Below are 20,802 nucleotides of genomic sequence, written 5' to 3' on the forward strand. Positions count from 1 at the left end.
TGGGAGGCAGAGGCAGGAGGATAGCTTGAAGCCAAGAGTTCGAGGCCAGCCTAGGCAACATAGTGAGACCTCATCTCTACAAAAAAGTTTAAAAAAAGAAATTAGCCAGACATGGTGGCACATGCCTTTAGTCCCAACTACTTGGGAGGCTGAGGCAGAAGGATCACCTGAACTCAGCAGTTCAAGGCTGCAGTGAGCCATGATTGAGCCACAGTACTCCAGCCTGGGCAACAGAGGAAGACCCTGTCTCAGAAAAGAGAAGAGAGGAGAAGAGAAAGGGAAAGAAGAGAGGAGAGGAGACGAGAGGAGAGGAGATGGGAAGAGAGGAGACGGGAAGAGAGGAGACGGGAGGAGGGGAGGGGAGAAGAGAGGACAAGAGAAGAGTGGAGAAGAGAAGAGAGGAGAAGAGAAGAGAAAACATACAGAAGAAGAGTAACATACAAAATAAGAGTTAGGAGACCCTGTCTCAGAGAAAAGGAGAGGAGGGGAGGGGAGGGGACAAGAAAAGAAAGAGTTAGGATCTATGCCCTAAGGAAGTAAGGCGGATTTGAGACATTGTATAAGTGGTTAATAACCTTAAGTTACATATTTTATGGAGGGAAAAATCCTATTTTTGAAAGTGAGAATAGGAAAGTTTTGAAATAAAATGGAATGAATTAGCTGGACCATAACGGCTCTGACTGAAGAAAAGGATGTAAAAAGCCACATCCTGGATATGTACCAAACACCATGGTTACATGGCATGTTTGTATATGTAACATTTATTGGAAAAAAAAAAGTCTCATAGCTTAGAAGGCATTCATTTTTGTTATGTGTATAGACTTCTGTGCAATAAAGCAACTTTTTTTCTTTTACAGCTCAGGATGACTTAAATGTTTAATTGCCTGATAAATATAGTCCTCTTTTATTCTTCTGATTCTATTGTTCTTTTGTACTTCATCTTTCAAGGAGTTGGACTTTTATTAGGTTTCATTGGTTGCACTGGAAGGGGCATGATGGAAAATGAAGATCTCAAGATAGCTTTCATGCAAATTCACAATGGAAGATAAAACAAAAGAGTGGCAGGCATTCTGCACACAGAGCAGGCATTTCTTTGTTGTCATTGTGCAGTAGAGGAATCAACTCAGCCTTGGTGAAACTAGAGTGATGCCCATGGTGGCATGTCAGCATCTCCCTCTCAGTGGCATCAGTGGAAGATTGTTGTTGGTGGAAGCAGGGAAGTGTTTAGTCCATAAGGTATAGAGCTTTGATGTCACAGAAGCTAGAAGAACGTTACTGCCTTCAGCTTCGTTTAAAGATAGTGGAGAGCTTATTCATTCATTTGAGAAATATGTATTGGGTCTCTGTGTCAGGAACTGCTGGCACAGCAGTGAGATTGAAGATACAATAGTGAATACAATAGAGGGCCTATCCTCATAGAGTTTGCCTTTCAGAATGAGGGACAGACACAGACAAATAGTAAATGTTGATTGTATCAGGGAGTATTGAGGGCTTTGAAGAATGAAATCGTGACCCAGAAGAGATGCTTTTAGATTGGGTCATCTGTGAAGGCCTCTATCTGGAAAGGAAACACTTGGGCAGAGTTCTGAATGAACTTGACAAATATCTGAAGGAAAAATATTCCAGTCAGAAGGAACAGTAAGTGCAAAGTCCCCAAGACTTCAATATGTGACATGCTTCAGAAACAGCAAGGAAGCAGAATGAGGCCTGAACAGAGTGGGCAGTAGGAAATGCAGTCATAGAGAAAGCAGGACTGGGTCACAGGCCTCAGACACTGTAGAACGTTGGCTTCTACTCTAAGACAGGAAGCTGCTGTGAACATTAAGATTAGGCGTGGAACCATCTGACTTTTTATGAGGATCACTGGCTGCAGTGTGGAAAATAGACTGGACGAGGGAGGGCAGTTAGGAAGATGTCACGGTAACTCAGGAAAGCAATGACGGTGCTTTGGACTAGGGTGGTGGCCGGAGAGGTGAGAAGTGTTTGGATTCTGGATGTGTTTCAGAAGCAAAGTGGATAGGATCTTCTGATGGATGATATGTAGAGTGTAAGAGAAAGAGAAGAAGCAACATTGACTTTAATGTTTTCCACCTGGGCAACTGGTGGACTGGAACTGCCACTTGCAGAGGTGTGGAGGTATGGAAAGTATGGGAAGAGCAGATTGCCAGGAAGGTTAAGAGTTAGTTTTGAACTCATTGTGTTTGAGAGGTCTGTTAAAGTACCAAGTAGCGATGTTGAGGTGTCATTGGAAAAGTCAACCTGGAATTTATGGCAGAAGTTGAGGCTGCAAATATAAACTTGTAATTTTTAAAAATATATATTCAAAGCCATGGGAGTGGATGAGATCATTTGAGATTAAATGCAGATAGAGAAGAGATTTAGAATTGAGCTCCGGGGCACTGCATAGTAGGAGGAAAACCTAGTAAATGTGGTATCTGTAAGGTAGAGTAACCAACTGTCACAATTTGCCTGGGACTGAGAATTTTCTCAGTACGTGAGACTTTCAGAGACTGGGACACCCTGAGACAATTGGTTGCCTAGTGTCTGATTGCTGTAGGACCCCAGCAGTATGTGTTGAATGAATGAAAGGAAGTGTATCAGTCAGGTTCAATTAGAGCAACAGAACCTGTGGGAAATCCACATGGGTGTGTATGAAGATATTGGCTTAGCCTACTAAGCTCAAAAGTCCACAGGGGAGATAGTCAGGAAGGACATATTCCAAACAGACTGAGCCCCCTTGGGCACAAGCTGAAGCCTGCAGTCTGAACTGCCAGAGCTTCTACCTTCTTAGAAAAGGCTTCCAACTGGCTAAGTCAGGCCCACCCAGGGTAATCTCTCCTTTGATTAACTTAAAGTCACCTGTTTAGGGACTTTAATTACATTGGCAATATTCTCTTCACAGAAGCACCTAAATGACTGATTGTGTAAACGGAAAAAGGTGTGTATATGCTACAAAATGGCTGCAGTCTCCCTTCTGTCCTCCAGCTCTTACAGGAGAACTCTCTTGTAGCTTACCCTGTCTGAAAACATACTGGAAAGGGAATTCAAGGAAATGTCATTCAGCCTAGCCAAGTTGACACATCATGAAACCATCACAAAAGGTAAAGCTGGTTTAGGAACATTTGCATTTGCAGTCTTAAGTATTTTTGTCTTATTTTTCAAAGGGGGTTGGGCACGGTGGTTCATGCCTGTAATCCCAATACTTTGGGAGGCCAAGGTGAGTGGATTGCTTGAGGTCAGGAGTTTGAGACCAGCCTGGCCAATGTGGTGGAACCCCGTCTCCACTAAAATTACACTAATTAGTCAGGCATGGTGGCACATGCCTGTAATCCCAGCTATTCAGGAGGCTGAGGCACAAGAATTTCTTGAACCCAGGAGGCGGAGCTTGTGGTGAGCCACGATCCCGCCATGGCACTCCAGCAACAGAGTGAGACTCTGTCACAAAAAAAAAAAAAAAGTTGTTTTGGTTTTTAATTTTTGATTTCCTCTTATGTTATTACATACAACAAATGATATACATAGTGTGAAAAATCATGATGTAAAGGTGACCTTCTTGAAATTACTTTGATCTTCATTTAAAGTAGTCTTTGGTCTCCACTGACTAGGAGACCACATACAGCACAACAGCAGAGAAAACAAAACAGTTAATTTTCATGTTTGGCTTTTAAGCTTCCAGGGACCCAAGTCTTGCCTTGAACTGATCTTAGGAAATTCCTCATTCCCGACCCCACCCTGTTTCCAAACTTCATCCCTAGTGAAATGCAGTGCCACTGCAACTCTCTCCAATGTTTGTTTCCTTCTTTGGCTTACCACTAGATGTATGTATATATGTTTGTGTGCGTGTCTGTGTGTGTGTGTGTGTGTGTGTGTGTTGATTGCCTCATAGTAAAGCCTACTCTTGAGATTAAGACTCCTGATAGTTTAGAGAACAGAAATCTTTTTTGGTTCCTGGTTATTATTTGAATTTGCAAGAGGAACAACTGCTAGGAGGCCTAGTTAACAGTAGTTAGGGTCTGCACCCACTTGCCAAGGGCAAGACTAGTTTACACAACATTTGAAATGACCAATTTCCTCCCACTTTAGTTTCAGTGTAGAAGGAGTAGGGGAGACAAATTATTAAATGTCAACTTGGGTGTAATGCTAGAACCATACTCAATAATGCTGTCATTACTGTTTGTGCTTACCAGCTCTTGAGTACTGGAATAGATTCAGACCTCAAGAGTTTATAACTTTATCATCAACTGGGTGTGTTGCCTTGGCACATTGCCACACAGTGCTCAATGATGATATATGTTCTTTATCAAATCCCCCCCCCAAATAATGGCATTATTTATGTGTGAGAAAGTTGCACATTTCACCACCTCATGGTTTATTGGAGTGCAGTTCCATGAGAACAGCTGCCTGTGCTCCTCTGTATCCCCAGTGGCCACCTCAGGGACTCAGTATGCCCCACCCAGTAGATGCTCCACACATCATTGCTGAGTGAGGAAATCAGCCATCCTTTTCTCCCTGGATAGTCTCTCCTGTAGAAAACAGGGGCCATTATCAACCCGGTTTTTCATCATTTGTGGCTTTAAATTTCAGGGACGTGACAAGTTTGAGGGGATTTTTTTTGGTTTTTTTTTTTGTTTTTGGTTTTCTAGAGACAGGGTCTCCCTCTGTCACCCAGCCTGGAGTGCAGTGGTATGATCATAGCTCACTGCAGCCTCAAACTCCTGGACTCACGTGTTTCTCCCAACTCAGCCTTTGGAGTAGCCAGGAGTATAGGTGGTACATCACCCCGACCATCTAACTTCAAAAAAAATTTTTTTTTGTAAAGACAGAGTCTTGCTTTTTTGCCCAGGCTGGTCTCAAACTCCTGGCTCAAGCAATCCTCTTGTGTTGGCCTCCTAAAGTGCTAGGACTATAGGCGTGAGCCACCATGCCTGTCCAACATGACAAGTATTATTCTCTGACAGGAAGTGGAATTTTTTCTCACTGATGATTGCACACAAATATCATATCTCCATGACGCTTCTACTCACTAGTTTTATGGCTCATGTCATCTTGCTTCAAACTATGCTTCAGTATAATTTTGAAGTGTATATTCCCATTGCCTCTCCTTGAGTAACTGATATTCTTCACAATACGTTTACATTTATTATCACTTTTATTTACTTACTATTATTACTTTGAGCAGCCAATCTTATGAGAAGCCCAGAGTGGAATGTGTGGGTCATGGTAAATATATTATTTGATTCACTTCCAAACACACTTACTGTTGCCTGGTGTTTTGATTATTTCAGAATATACAGATTTCTTGAAAGGCCTGCAAAAGAAAACAATCAAAATTACAGTGGTTAAGAACATGAGCCTGCCTCGGTTTGAATTCCAGATGGGCCAGTCCCTAGCTGTGTAATCATGGGAAAATTATGAAATCTCTAGCCTCACTTTCCTCACCTGTAAAATGAGGATACAGGCTGAGCATCCCTAATCTGAAAATGCAAAATGCAAAATGCTCCAAAATCTGAAACTTTTTGTGTGCCTTCATGATTCCATAAGTGGAAAATTCCACACCTGACCTCACATGATGGGACACAGTCAAAATACAGTTAAAACACTGTTTCATACACACAATACTTTCTTTTATTCATATAAGTTTAAGTGATACAAGTGCAGTTTTGCTACATGAATATACTGCAAGTGGTAAAGTCTGGGCTTTTAGTGTCTCCATCACCCAAATAGCGTCCATTGTATTCATTAAGTAATCTATCATCACTCACCCCCTCCCACCTTCCCACTTCTCCAAGCCTTTCATGTCTAGCATTCTATGTCCATGTGTACACATTATTTAGCTCCCACTTCTAAATGAAAACGTGTGATATCTGTCTTTCTGTTTCTGAGTTTTTTCACTTAAGATAATACCTCCAGTTCCATCCATATTGCTGCAAGAGACATGATTTCATTCTTTGTTATGATTGAATAGAATTCTTCAGGCACAAAATTATTAAAGATATTGTATAAAATTACCTTCAGGCTGTGTGTATAAGGTGTCTATGAAACATTAATGAATTTGATGTTTAGAGTTGGGTTCCATCCCCTAGATATCTCGTTATATATATGTAAATATGACATGATACGAAAAATTCAAAATTCTGAAACACCAGTTGAACTCAACTTGCAGTAAGAATGCAGACCTCACAGGGTTATAGTGAGGGTTGTATGAGACAATCCTAGTCCAATTGCTTTGCACATCGTAATGCTGAATAATTATTACTTAAATGGGTATAAACTTTATAGTAATGAGGTTGGGATTGGAAAAAAATGCAGTTTCATTATTTCGTATAGAAGTCATTCAATCCTGACTCTAAACTCTGTATTCCATGTAGTGGTTGGGTGGGCTGGGAGAGTCCTCTTTATCCTGTGGGGTTGTTCTTGTGGAGGTGTCTGTGGCAGATTGGCAGATGCATTTGTCTTGTGCATAGATGGTGTCTGTTGTTTTCTCTGGCAGAGTTCACCAGTGTCCTAATGCAAACTCAGTCTCATCTGGCTCCTGCACAGGCTGATCTCTGGCTCCTTTAGCGCCTCCTGGTCCCTGTTGTTTCATTTGGAGAGGCACCCTTGTAAGGACTATAGTCATCCCTTCAGCTGACCTTCAGGTTCCCAGTCAGAGCCAAGGGAACTGACTCTGTCTCTTCTCATAGCACCTGGAAACCCTAGGAAATGAGGGGAATGCTTTGCTGTCAGCTATTGAGGTTGTCCTGTCACCTTCTTTTCTGCCCTCCTTTGCCATGGCATAGGATAATGTAAGTAAGCAATCTCATTACTCAGTATATACCCAGAGGAATGTAAATCATTCTACCATAAAGACACATGCACGTGAATGTTCATTGCAACACTATTCACAATAACAAAGTCATGGAATCAACCTACATGCCCATCAATGACAGATTGGGTGCAGAAAATGTGGTACATACACACCTTGGAATACTATGCAGCCATAAAAATAAGATCATGTCTTTTGCGGGAACATGGATGGAGCTGGAGGCTATTATCCTTAGCAAACTAATGCAGAAATAGAAAACCAGATAACTGCATGTTCTCACTTATAACTGAGAGCTAAATGATGAGCACTTACCAAAACAAAGAAGAGAACAACAGACACTGGGGTCTACTTGAGGGTGAAGAAGGGTGCAAAGAGGGAGAGGAGCAGAAAAGATAATTATCCGGTCCTGGGCTTAATACCTGGCTGATAAAATAATTGTACAACAAACCCTCGTGACATGAGTTTAGCTATGTAACAAACCTTCACATGTACCCCCAAACCTAAAAGTTAAAAAAAAATCACAGACAGGAAATAGGGCATTCGCCTAATTTGTGGCTTCGTCCTCACTCCCTAACTTACGTCACTCATGACTCCTCCATCATCAGGGACAGCAAGAGTGGGGAGGGGATGGGGCATGCCACATCTCCATTCTCTGATCTGATTTCCTCTTGCCTCTTCAGCAGCACTTTGTCTCTCCCCTCCAACTTGAAGCCCTTATTGGTATATGGTTTCAAAGGGATGAAAAACCGGTTTCGTTAGTACTTCCTTTGGATCTGCCCTTGTCTCCCATCAAGGCAGTGCAAGTAAAGAATCCAAGATATTTGTTTTGTTGGTCCACTGGAGGGTAGAGATAGAGAAAAACAGTAACTTCCCCGCCCCCCAGCCCCACCTTGGGCTGATGACTCCAAAGACTCAGCCATAAATGAACATTTCGTAGAGCTGCTATTATTGTGACACAAATCTACTTGATCTAAGTGATTCTTTTACTTTCTTAGGGCGGTCATTCCTAAGTCTTTGGATTTCACAGAAAAGAAAATATATTTTAATTGAGGACTGACAAAGGTTGCCAACTTTTAATTTTATCAACTATAAGAACTTTTTATAATTACCATCAACTTCTATTATGTCTTTTATTCCCCCTCTCTCCAACTGTGGAAGGTAAAATTGAAGAGCAAAGAACACTTCTTTCAAAGTGAGTAAATTTAGCCATATGAAAACTCAGCAGATTGCCCTGAGTTTGCCTGCATAGCTGCAGTCCAGTGGAAATTTCTTCCAGACCAACACCAGTCAACCCAGTGACATTTAGAAATCACTGCCCTGGATTGTTTCAGCCACCAAAACATTTGGTGTTTGCTGTCAGCTATGATTATATATGACGTGCTTTTGAGAACCAATGTATAGCGTAACTTAGGCCAAAAGAAACACTGTGCCTAAATACTCAGCCAAGCAGTGTTGAGTTTGCCTGGATTTCTGGAAAATTGTCTCCATTCCCTACTTCACTGTATTTGGGTAAACAAAACATGGCCTTGGAGAGCTTTTGTGGGAGAAATTATAAAAATTCAGCGAAGCTTTGTGATCTCATTTTGGATCTCCTCAGGATTCCTCATCAAGTTGCAATTAAGGAGAGAAAAATTTCGCCTTGGGGTGTGATTTTAATTATTCACCGTGTTATGACTTGACTTTCTGTGCTGCATTTTTTTCCATATCACTACTTCTGTGTTTGACAGCTCCTCCAAAGAGTCGCTGTGTTTTATGCCAGGAGCGAAGTACTTACTAAGTCAAAGGAAGGCAAGGCAAACATCTACTACTGCCTTTGTGCTTTTACCAGAAAACCTGGTGAGAACCTGCTTTTCCTTTTCCCTGCCCCTCCAGCCTCAGTTTTATGACCCTGTGGAGCCGGTGGACTTTGAAGGACTTCTGATGTCACACCTGAACAGCCTGGATGTGCAGCTTGCCCAGGAGCTCGGGGACTTCACTGATGATGACTTGGACGTGGTGTTCACACCAAAGGAATGTAGGACTTTGCAGCCCTCTTTGCCGGAGGAAGGGTAAATAGTTTTCTAAAATGTAGATGTGATTGGGATCGTCATGATTGTTTTCAATAAGCGGGTGGGGGAGATGCCCTCGATCTGAACTTAAAAAATAAATAAAATTACTCAATCCATTCAAATGTGTGGGACAGCTATATGATATCATCACCTAAGTATAGGTAGTTTTGCAATTAGTTTGGCCAGAGCTTTTGAAAAGCTATGTGGAGACTAAGCCAGTGCAAGGGATGCAGGGGAACCAAATGAAATGCTCAAGAGGAGGTTAAAAGTGCAGGCTCTGGAGCCAGACCACCTGGCTGCCAGCTCAGTCACCTTGGCTGAGTCACATGACCTCCCAAATCCTCGGTTTCTCCATTTGTAAAAATGTCAAGACTTTTAATAATAACTTCTGAAATGCCTCCATCTAGAAGCATTTTAATTGCTTACAGTTATGAGACTGGATCAAGTTAGAAACATAAGGTAAACCCACATTTATTGAGCATCTACTGTGTTCTGGATACTGAGATAAAAAGATGAATAAGTCAAAGTCCTTCTGAAGAAAGTGTCATGCAGCGCTGAAACAGTGGGGAGAGCTCTGTAGAATAAATATGTGAATAACTGATTAGGGCTTGAGTTTCTATAGTTGGTATTCTATATGTTTATAGGCATGGACATTAGCTTTTGGTATCAAACTCACTGTGGAATTGTAGCTAAATGAAACTCCTGTTGCTTCCAAAATGTGAAAAAGTAATGTCTCTTTGGAGGTTTAGGATAAACTTTTGTTTACATTTATTTTAAAAGCCAAATTAAGATTCATATCCTCCTGGACAGGTTCTACCTTCTCATCTTCCCCAGAAGGTCCCAGAAAGAAGATCCTGACACACAGCCCCTGCCCTCTTTACTCTGAGATATTCTAGTTCTACTTTGGATTTTATTTCATCACAGTTTAAGGAGGTTGCATGATAATGGGGTGACATTATTGTGAACCGTTGCTGTCTTCTTCAGACAGTTCTCACTCACATAGGAGAACTGACCATATGTGTGGCTCTGATGTTTTAAAACTACACACTTTCCAGGAAACAAAAACATTGTCATTTTTGGGAAACATACTCCCCCATTTTCAGTCCATTTATTCAGGTATGACTTTAATATAAGTTAACACCTACTATTTTCATCTTTAGTGAAGAATCACTTAATTTATTCATTTATGTAAAATTAATGGATATTTCCAAATATGGTCAGAATCTTGGAAAAAACTGTTTAAAATGCTTACAGTAGCCAGTCACCCCAGCTTGTTCCTGTGGTCCCAGCTACTTGGGAGGCTGAGGCAAGAGGATCACTTGAGCCCAGGAATTTGAGTTCCGCTTGGGCAAAATAGTGAGACCCTTTTTCTTAAAAAACAAAAACAAAAAACAGTACAATGAATTTAGAGGAAGGAGGAGTGGGGTTTTTTTTTTTTTTTGAAATTTGATAAGGAGGGTAATTTTTTTACTTAGCATCAGTTTTTTAGTATACTATTACCTTGTCAAAAGAATTTATAGGTAACACACCTGTCTGATGGCTTTAAGACAACCTCTACTATTTCAGTTGTTGCCAAAAAGTCTTCTGTATAATTAAGGCAGGGAAAAGTATCATCATCACACCAGAGTAAACAATAGCTGACTCCTGTTGAACACCCTGTGCCTAGCCCAGAACTTTATGTTGAGCTGTGATGGCGTGATAGTGAAAAACATGAACGCTACAGGTGAGCTGCCTGGATTCAGGTCCCTGCCCCACCACTTGCTGCATGACTCAGAACAAGATCCTTACCATCTCATTTTTCTGCAAAGTGAGAGTAATAGTAATGCCTACCCTATGGTGCTGATTGAGAATTAATCATATAAACTGAATTAATACATATAAAGTGATTGCCTCAGTGCATAATGTATAGTAAGTGTAAACTATTAATATCATATATGCATCTTATTATGTGCCAGGCAGTCTTCTAAGCACTTTGCATACTAACTGATTTAATCTTCATCAAAGCTGTCTACTAAAAGGGACACTCTTACTACTCTAACGGCTTTAAGGTGAGGAAACGGAGGCACAGAAGGGTTAAGTGACTGACTCGTGGTCACATAGCTATAAGGGATGAAACTGGGATTTGGGCAGTTAGGGCCCAGAGACTACATGTGTAATCTTCACAGTATTTTATCTAATACTAACAGCATGTCTCCTTTCTTACCTCCTTATTACAAATGAGAAAATTAAGGCTTGTCGCATTTAAGCCTTATTATTAAGCCTTATTATTAAGCATTTATTTCTGGTACTAATGCATTAGCAACAATAGCAAAAAGCTTTGCTACGATTGTTATTTCTGATTTCAAGACTCTGAAGCACTTGAAGAGTATTGCTCATGGTGCATTCCTTAAGCAGACATGACAGGAACCAACTGAATTAATGATCACCAACCAAAGCCAGTGTTTGCAAATTCGTCAAAGCATAAGACAACTGTTCTTTTTGCTGGTTTTCAAAAAGGAGAACATGCGTGTCCTAACAAGGTTACACATGCATAAAAAATATGTCCAAATTACCCTGTCAGAGATAGGTATTTATACTTATTTTCCTTGTTTTGTATTTGATTACAGCTAGTTCTACCTGTCTTGTGTCAGAATGCCTTCAGGGATAGTTATAATTTAGCATGATTCTCTATAATAAAGAAAACCCACAAAGCAAAAAATGCCAACATGTTTGTCTCATCAAAGTAAAAATGTTTATTGCCTCAGGAATACTTCAGACATTTGGAATGACTGGGCAAGAACATCCTAAGCATTCTCACTGATAAGGATTTAAATTCATATCATGTTCCTTGCTTATGATAAGGGATTGTTTTGTTTTTACCCAGTAATAACGTGTGTTTATTTCATTTTCTACCTCATTAGGGTTGAACTGGACCCTCATGTCAGGGACTGTGTTCAGACTTACATCCGGGAGTGGCTAATTGTGAACCGAAAGTAAGTTACTTTTTTTCCACTTTTTATATATAAATATTAATTTTATATTGTTAGTTTTTAAATATTTCTTAATGCTTTGAACAGTTCTAGGTTTACAGAAAAATTACATGGAAAATAGAGTTCTCATGTACTCCCTCCTTATCCCCACCCCGTATCACACACACAGTTCCCCCTATTATGAACATCTTACTTTAGTGTGATACATTTGTTACAGTAGCTGAGCCAGTATGGATATGTTGTTATTAACTAAAGTCCATAGTTTACATTAGTGTTTACTTTTTATGTTGTATATTCTATGGGTTTTGATGTATCTGCCTTTACAGTATCATATAGAATCGGTTCACTGCCCTAAAAATCCTCTGTGTTCCACTTGTTCATCCTCCCTCCCTGGCAACCCCTTTTCCTTTTTTACTGTCTCCGTAATTTCACCTTATTCCTCAATGTCTTTTTGTGGCTTCATAGCTCATTTTTTTTTATTGCTGAATATCTTTCATCTCATGGCTATACCATTGTTTATTTATCCATTCACTTACTGAGAAAGAAAGTTCTATTTTAAACGTAAAGAATAGACTGCAGGCTTGCCCAACCCCTAGCCCATGGGAAGCATGGAGCCCAGGATGGCTTTGAATGTGGTCCAACACAAATTCATAAACTTTCTTAAAACATTGGAGATGTTTTTTTTTTTGCGATTTTTTTAGCTCATTAGCTATGGTTAGTGTTAGTGTATTTTATATTTGGCCTAAGATAATTCTTTTTCCAGTATGGCCCAGGGAAGCCAAAAGATTGGGCACCTGGAATAGAGCCTTTTTGTTTTCTTCTAATTCTGATGAAGTCCTAGGGGGAAAAAATTAAATGAATTGAAACCTGGCCTCAGATTCAGAGGTGGTATTCAAGTTTATGACCAAGAAATAAATTACTTTCTGGCCTTCCAGTAAGGGATCTTTCTCTCCTGGATTAATCAAACCTTCTGTGACATTTTTCTGAGCTTTTTCTCTCCATGCCATGGAGCTGGACAGCACTCTTTCATGAGAAACCTCTATGCCCATTGAAATTCTCAATCTGCATGGGTGTACGTGTTGGGGAGTGAGATGTGGACTGTCTACAGATTAGGGCACACGCCACTAGAGACACATTACAGAACCTTTGACAAAACATTAGTAGTTTAAAATTCTGATAGCCTCACTCCTCCTATACCACAGTAAGAATTACTGTTCTATGGGGTAAATGATGAAAGACTTTGAGGATTGGGTTTTATCCAGCTCCTGGAAGGGTGCCATTGAGTTTGTGCTGAGGTTTTCTGGAATAATGTCAATATGCATACATTTTCAGCAGCAGAAAAAGAGAAAGCATTCGTTATTAAAAGTTATTAAGAGAAAGTTAGATGCTAATCCATCATCTGTTCTAATATGAATGGAAAACAAAGTTCGCTGGGCAGTCAAGTAAAATTATGGTTTGCTGATAATAAAGATTTCAGAACAAGTTGTTCTCAAGTTTTTAAATGCTATCATTAGAGGTACTTTCTGGACATTAAAGATCTAAAAAAATCTGAGAAGGAACAACAAATAGAAAGGTCCATTTTGATACATTTGGTTTTCAGATTTATTTTCTATTTCGGGCTTGCCCACTTTTTCATTTCTCATAGCAATGCAAGCTTCTTGGAGTAGTGATTTTTCTTGATCTTGCACAAATGTAAGAGAAAAAAATGACTCTTTTTGGAATACTTGTTGTAGAAATTTTAGAAATAATTATGAAACAAAAATCACTCTGTTTCACTCTAGACAGATAATCATCATGAACATTTGATGTCTGTCCTTTGAGTAGTGTTGGGTTTTTTGGTATATGTTTGTATGAAAACTAAATAAGATTATAATATCATTTTTGTGACATGCATTTTCAGTTTTCACCGTAAAGAGCGATTCTCTCCCTTTGCTATTAAATATTCTTCCTCAATGCAATGATTAACTATTGCATAATATATTTATACCAAAATTTATTTAACCAATTTTAATATTTAGACAATTCCTTACTTTTCAGTGTTGTACTTAAAATGCAACAACATCCTTCTCACAAAAAAATTGTACATATTTATGATGTTTTTCTTTGGAATAAATTCCTACAAGAGGAATTTCTGTGTCAAAGGATATGCATAAATTTAAAGATTTGGAATGCTAGATCAAACAGTATGCTGGGCGCAGTGGCTCACATTTATAATCTCACTCAGCACTTTGGGAGATTGAGATAGGAGGATCACTTGAACCCAGGAGTTCAAGACCAGCCTGGGCAATATACAGATACCTCGTCTCTACAAAAATAAAAATTAAAAAATTAACCACGTGTGGTGACATGCACCTGTAGTCCTAACTACTCAGGAGGCTGAGGCAGGAGGATCACTTGAGCCCAGGAGGTCAAGGCTGTAGTGAGTGATGATTGCATCACTGCACAACAGGCCAGGCAACAGAGGAAGACCCTATCTCAAAAAAAAAAAAAAAAAAAAAAAGTCCGGGCACAATGGCTCATGCCTGTAATCCCAGCACTTTGGGAGGCCAAGAAGGGTGGATCACCTGAGGTTGGGAGTTCGAGACCAGCCTGACCAACATGGAGAAACCCCATCTCTACTGAAAATACAAAATTAGCCAGGCATGTTGGTGCATGTCTGTAATCCCAGGGTGGCTGAGGCAAGAGAATCACTTGATCCCGGGAGGCAGAGGTTGTGGTGAGCCAAGATCGCGTCTTGCACTCCAGCCTGGGCAACAAGAGTGAAACTCCGTCTCAAAAAATAAAAATAAAAAAAGATTAATTGTTGACACTATATGGATGAATCTTCAAGAATATTAGATGTTATCATTTATCAACATTTCCAATTTTATTTGTTAAAAGGTTGTCTTTTATTTTCATTTTCTTTTATTATTAGATTAGGTATCTTTTTTCTGTATGTTTCTTGGCCATTTTTTATTTTTCCTGGTGCTCTGCTTATTCATGAAATTTGTGCATCTCTATTAATGTATTTGTCTAGCCTGGTGTATTTTTATAAGCACTTTATTTGTTAAATATATTAACCCTTGTCTATCATGTATTAAAAATGTCTTCCCCAGTGTGCTTTTTGTCTTTTAAAGTTGTTTTTAATTTTTAACATTCAGAATTATTTGTATCAGTAAATCTATATTAATATTTTTCCTTATGATATTTAATTTTGGCATCATGCTTAAAATTTGATTCACAAACTTATTATTTTCTAAGAGTTTGGGATTAAAGCATTAATCTGGACCATTAGCCACTTGACTATTGCTTCTGTTCCCTTATGTGTCTCCATTTGTTTTTATCTTTTCTATAGAAGTAATGGTTATCCATATATTTATTCTATGCAAGTTTTTGCATCTTGTTCCCCCCAAAAAGAAAGGAATATCTGTTTTAACTTTATGTTTGGCAACATTCTAGGGATGGGATTACCACTGGCCCAGTTCTCTGCACCCCTGTGTAATGGAGCAGTTCCCTTCCCAAAGGTCAGCTAGTGGACAGGAGAAGTGTACAACTTCAGAACTCATTGTCAGTTTCCGACAAGCTTTCTTGTAGAAAAGATGCATCTCTTTCTAGCCCTCTGCCTGATTCTCTTGCACTCTGAATCTAACACTCTGCCCATGACAACTACAATTCCTAGCACACACTCCTCCCAGGGATCATTCTGTCTCTATGTGCATCTGTCGTGTTTTATCTGTGGGGAGAATCCAGTACACTATTGCCAGATGCCCTTCATCTCCCAACCTCACATAGCACATTTTTAGCTTGTTGTTTTCTGTGAGTTGTATCTGTATTGTTTTAGAATGATGGTAGAAGGAGAAGGGCAAGGAGAAGGTGGTGATTCATATAAATGAAGCCAAGTGGAAGCTGTGATGCCTTCATAGATAAGCCACTACTATGAAGAAGGAGAATTCAGATTTCTGTATAGACACTGACCAGGGACTCATGGGCAGGAAGGTGTACAACACCTTCTTATCTTTATTCAGTGAGTTCGCCTTTGGGGAGACAAAGTTTGGTACATCCTTCTCTTTCCAGCTCCATCTGATCCACAGAGGTTCTGTCCAGATTCAGGCATTAAGTTATCTCTTCATTTGGATGAGTTTCCATTTTTTCTGTGTCTTCATAAGTGGTTTACTAGAAAGTCGGAAGAGGATGCAATAGGGGTTGCTGGCCATTTATTAATTAGTGATTGATTATTTAGCTCTCCTTTAATTTGGTTATGTGCCAAATAATGGATGATTGTTTTGAAAGAAATCAAGTAATATGGAGGTGCATTAAGGAAAAGGCAAATCTCATGCCTCACTACTTACCAGCATCCTACCCTTCCCTTAACTCACTCTTCACTGTATAAAGCCCAGCTGTGTAGCTTCCAGATCTTTTCACACCCTCACAAAAAATATTTGTCTATTTATATTTTTCACATAAAGATATGTGTATTCATGTATGTATTTATGTATTACAAACTTTTTAAAAAATAACTGTCCATGTCAGAGCTATATCCCATTCTACTGAAATGCTGCCTAGTATTGAAAGGGTGAAGGAATGAGTCATAAATTATTGAAACTAAATGAGCATTCGGTCGTCTCCATTTTTCATAATTGCAAATAATACCGAAACAAACATCTCTGCACATTTGCCCCTACACAGGTGTGTGAATATTTCTGAGGGCAGAAATGAAGCCAGTGTACATAGTATGCTCTGATAAGTACTGCCAAATTCTTCTCCAGAAAAGTCATGCTATTTCATTCCATTACCAACTGGGCATGAAACTGGTGTGTTCCCATATTCTTGTCAGTGCAGAATATTATTTATTAAAATAAAATTTAAATTCCTCCAGTCTTCTTTCAGTGTTTTCTTTTTCTTTTTTTTTTTTTTTTGAGATGTACTCTCACTCTGTCACCCAGGCTGGAGTGCAGTGGTGCGATCTTGGCTCACTGCAAGCTCCGCCTCCCAGGTTCACACCATTCTCCTGCCTCAGCCTCCTGAGTAGCTGGGACTACAGGCGCCCGCCACCATGCCAGGCAAATTTTTTGTATTTTTAGTAGAGATGGTGTTTCACCGTGTTAGCCAGGGTGATCTTGATCTCCTGACCTGGTGATCTGCCTGCCTCAGCCTCCCAAAGTGCTGGGATTACAGGCTATTATTTTAATCTGGAAGCTATTACACCTACTTTCTGAATACAGTTTCCTATCACCAAATTTCCTTTCCTTATGTGTTCTAAAATCCAGGTTAAATATGCACTTAACCATAAAACCATAAGTCCCACTCTTGAATATTTACCTAAAAACCTGTATGCAAATATAGTAGTTTAGCAGTTTTATTTGTAATTGCCAAAAACTAGAAAAAACCCAGATTGTACTCAGTTGGGTAGTAAACAAACTCTGGTAAGTCCATGCAATGGAATACTACTCAGCAGTGAAATGGAACAAATAATTGATATATACAACACCATGGATGAATCTCAGATGCAGTATGCTAAGTGAAAGAAGCCAAACAAAGGCCGGACGTGGTGGCTTATGCCTGTAATCCCAGCACTTTGGGAGGCTGAGGTGGGTGGATCACTTGAGGTCAGGAGTTCCAGACCAGCCTGACCAACATGGTGAAACCCTGTCTCTACTAAAACTACAAAAAATTATCTGGGCGTGGTGGTGCGTGCCTGTAGTCCCAGTTACTCAGGAGGCTGAGGCAGAAGAGTCGCTTGAACCCAGGAGGCAGAGGTTGCAGTGAGCCAAGATCATGCCATTGCGCTTCAGCCTGGTCAACAAAGCAAGACTCTGTTTTAAAAAAAAAAAAAAAAGAAGCCAGACAAAAAAGGTAACTGCATGATTTCATTTATCTGACATTCTGGAAAAGATAAAGCTACAGCAATGGAAAACAGGTCCATGGTTACCAGGGTCTGGGAGTGGGGAAGGGGGCTGACTACAAAAGGACATGGGAGTGTCCTTGGGTGGTGCTGGCACTATAGTGCCCGTGATGTAAAATCTGCCTTGGATCATTAAATTAGAAGAAATCAATTCCATTTATCCCAAATATTCCCTCCAAGTGAAATACTTTGGTGGCATATATAATAATAATTCAGTAAATATTAGCTATTATATTTGTTAAGTAGTACATATCAGAAAACATACTTATATTAGCATGTCAAAGGAATGAATACAAAATTCTCTCCCATATATTGAATGCGCCATGGAGGGGGCGACCTGCCTTCCTCTGGAGGACCATACTTAATGAAGTCCCTTTGCATTTTAAGGACATGCTTTTGTTATCCAGAACCATGCAGTCAAACACTGATTTAGTTAGCTCCTTTATTCCTCAATTATCTCCTTGCTGATATTACATTTATCTATAATATCTAGAGATAGGCTTTTATGTCCTTGCTAACTGTGGTAATGGTTTTGAATCCCACTTAGGGGGTAGAGGAGTAGAGTAATGACCATTTGTGTTCCCTCCCACTCTCATCGTTCTATAGGGCATTTGCCACTCAAGTTCTATAATTGAGACATTTAAATCATACAAATAATGCTGCCCATGAAGGATAGAGGAAATTTTTAGATTTCCTTTTAAACCTAACAGAGAAAGATTAAGTTACACAAAAATGTGCAATACATGATCTCCAGTATATTGGAGGACATGTATTTTCTTACTTGAAATGTTTGTGTTACTTAGACTGGAAGATTTATTAAACGATTTCTATTCTATCATTCATGTCTATAGCACCAAATTTGGTGTCCTTGTTCTAAAAACAATAGTGCTTTTCTCCCCATGACTTTTGAAAATGGTTCCTGGTTTACTGATTAGCATGGTGCCATGTTTGCTTGGTTGTCCCACCTTATAGCTGCATATTTTGATAACTTTGTGTGGATTAATATTTGATGACATCTTTTGGGTGATATTAACTATTTTACGCTTTACTTCCTATGTCATTTTCTCTAAATGAAGCAAAGAGGGATAAACTTGAGAATGTTTTTGATGCTTGGTGGAGAGCTGAACTCTTAAGTAATTAAACTTGTTTACATACTATATTTATTCTTGCCAGAGACAGTGAAACATTTCATGAGTGTTATGGGCAGCATCATAAAAGCCTTTAGACTTTGTTTTTCATCTGGGGTGATTAAGGTAATTCTGGAGGAAGGTCGAGCTCAAGGAGAGCTGGGATATCAAGGAATGGGGTATCATCTGTTTTATTACTCCATATTTTACTCCCAGTGAACTGGTAAACAATTAAAATTCAAACACATCAGTGCATATAATTCAGTTACTCCCAAAACACCATAAAAATGTCTCCCTGATCAATAATTGCTTATTATGACATGCATTTGTTGTGCTAGCTGTCAAGGTGCTTAGCTATTTGCTTTCTAAATGTATGAAAAAGCAAACTCGGCTAATCAGCCTATGTGGTAACAAAGGGCAATCCAGCTGTGGATGTCACAGAGCCACTCTTGACCTGTTGTGCATAGACTCCCTCCCCACAAATCCAAACCCACTAAGACTCTCCAGGCTCTGTTATCACATGCCAGCCTGGTTCAGCTTGGATGCCCTCCTCACACCATATGGGTTCTGATTTTCTATGCCAGGCAGTCCGTCTTAAATGGATGCATCCTCACCCTGTTTGGGCTTCAACTTCCTATTCTGGACCTCCTTAGCTACTCCCACCCCAAGGCATGGAGGGCTGCCTTGTTCTGATGCACCTTATGATTTTAGCACCAAATTGTACAGGAAGGGAGAGAAGGGAAAGGGGAAAGAGGATGTAAAAGGAAAGAGAGGGTAGGGAAGAGGAAAAAGAAGATGAGGAACACATATTATTTTCTAATCCTCACAATAGGTCCTCAAAATGAGCAACATTTCCCCCTATTTCATACTTGAGGAAACTGTGACTCTGAAAGACTAAAGCCTTGCCCAAGGTCTATTAGTAGATTAAGGAGCCAGCATCTGCACCCAGTTCCTTCTGACTGTAGTGCCTGAATTCTGCCTGCTCCACCACACTGTCATTAAGGAGAATGCTCTCAAGACGTGCTTGGTCTTTAGATTGTCTCAAATGTGTTAGAAGAGTGTTTTAAGAAAAGAAATGCAGATCTCCTGGGAAGCAATAGGTCGAGTTCATTGCATGAGAATCATTTTTCTAGCAGTTGGCCTGTTTCCCCATTTTTCTCCTGTCTGCATCTAGGTACAACAGGAACTTGGCTTTATTTGATTCCGTTGCCAGGGTGGGGTAATGAGGCTGGGAGTCTCTTATAGCCAGTGGCAGTGAGCCAGCAGTCTCACTGCCTACCCAGTGATGGTTCCTTCTGCGGCCAGCACTTCTGGCATGAGTCATCTTTACATGCTTGCCAACCCTTGTCTTCTCCTCCCCAGCCAGGTTCACCCTTGCTGCCATGAGGGAGCTTTGAGACTTTCGGAAGTTTTTAAATGGGGAAGTAGATGTTAAACCTACTATGAGGAAGAGAGGGAAAGTTTGCTCTAGTTTTGAACACACAGTCATAGAAGATGCTAGTCTTAATGCTTTCCATAGCAAAAACCCTGAAGTCTTAAAGTGTGCATATTGTGAACTGAAGTTTTAACACTATTGTGTAACTAATTTGTTAATACCCATTTGTCATTGACTGTGGTGTCCATCTGAAAAACTCACACAAACACTCTAACAAAATGGAAGATAGAAAAGAAAGCAAGCATCATTTGTGTACAATAGCCAAGGAACAATAGTCAAATAAATTTGATGGTCCCAAAAGTTAAGCATCTTTTGAGGAGAAATTTTGATTTTAAATTAGAGCCAGGTGGAGTGGCTCATGCCTGTAATCCCAGCACTTTGGGAGGCAGAAGCGGGTGGATCACCTGAAGTCAGGAGTTCCAGACCAGTCTGGCCAACATGGCAAAACCCTGACTCTACTAAAAATACAAAAATTAGCTGGGCATGGTGGTGCATGCCTGTGATCCCAGCTACTCGGGAGGCTGAGACAGGAGAATT

The 20,802-nt window shown here is 39.9% G+C and overlaps 1 protein-coding gene across 3 annotated transcripts in view; it reads left to right on the forward strand.

Annotated features, from left to right (window-relative positions):
* Positions 1-20,802, forward strand: part of DOCK8 (dedicator of cytokinesis 8) — a 243,141-nt gene that overhangs the window by 58,200 nt on the left and 164,139 nt on the right. For all 3 annotated transcript variants that reach the window (XM_011956463.1, XM_011956464.1, XM_011956465.1), the window contains 2 exons: positions 8,678-8,853; positions 11,754-11,825. In XM_011956463.1, the coding sequence (XP_011811853.1) occupies positions 8,678-8,853; positions 11,754-11,825 (248 nt within the window). The remainder of the gene's footprint in view (positions 1-8,677; positions 8,854-11,753; positions 11,826-20,802) is intronic.

The sequence above is a fragment of the Colobus angolensis genome, unplaced genomic scaffold, assembly GCF_000951035.1.
Source record: "Colobus angolensis palliatus isolate OR3802 unplaced genomic scaffold, Cang.pa_1.0 Scaffold419, whole genome shotgun sequence".
In the NCBI taxonomy this organism is placed as follows: domain Eukaryota; kingdom Metazoa; phylum Chordata; class Mammalia; order Primates; family Cercopithecidae; genus Colobus; species Colobus angolensis.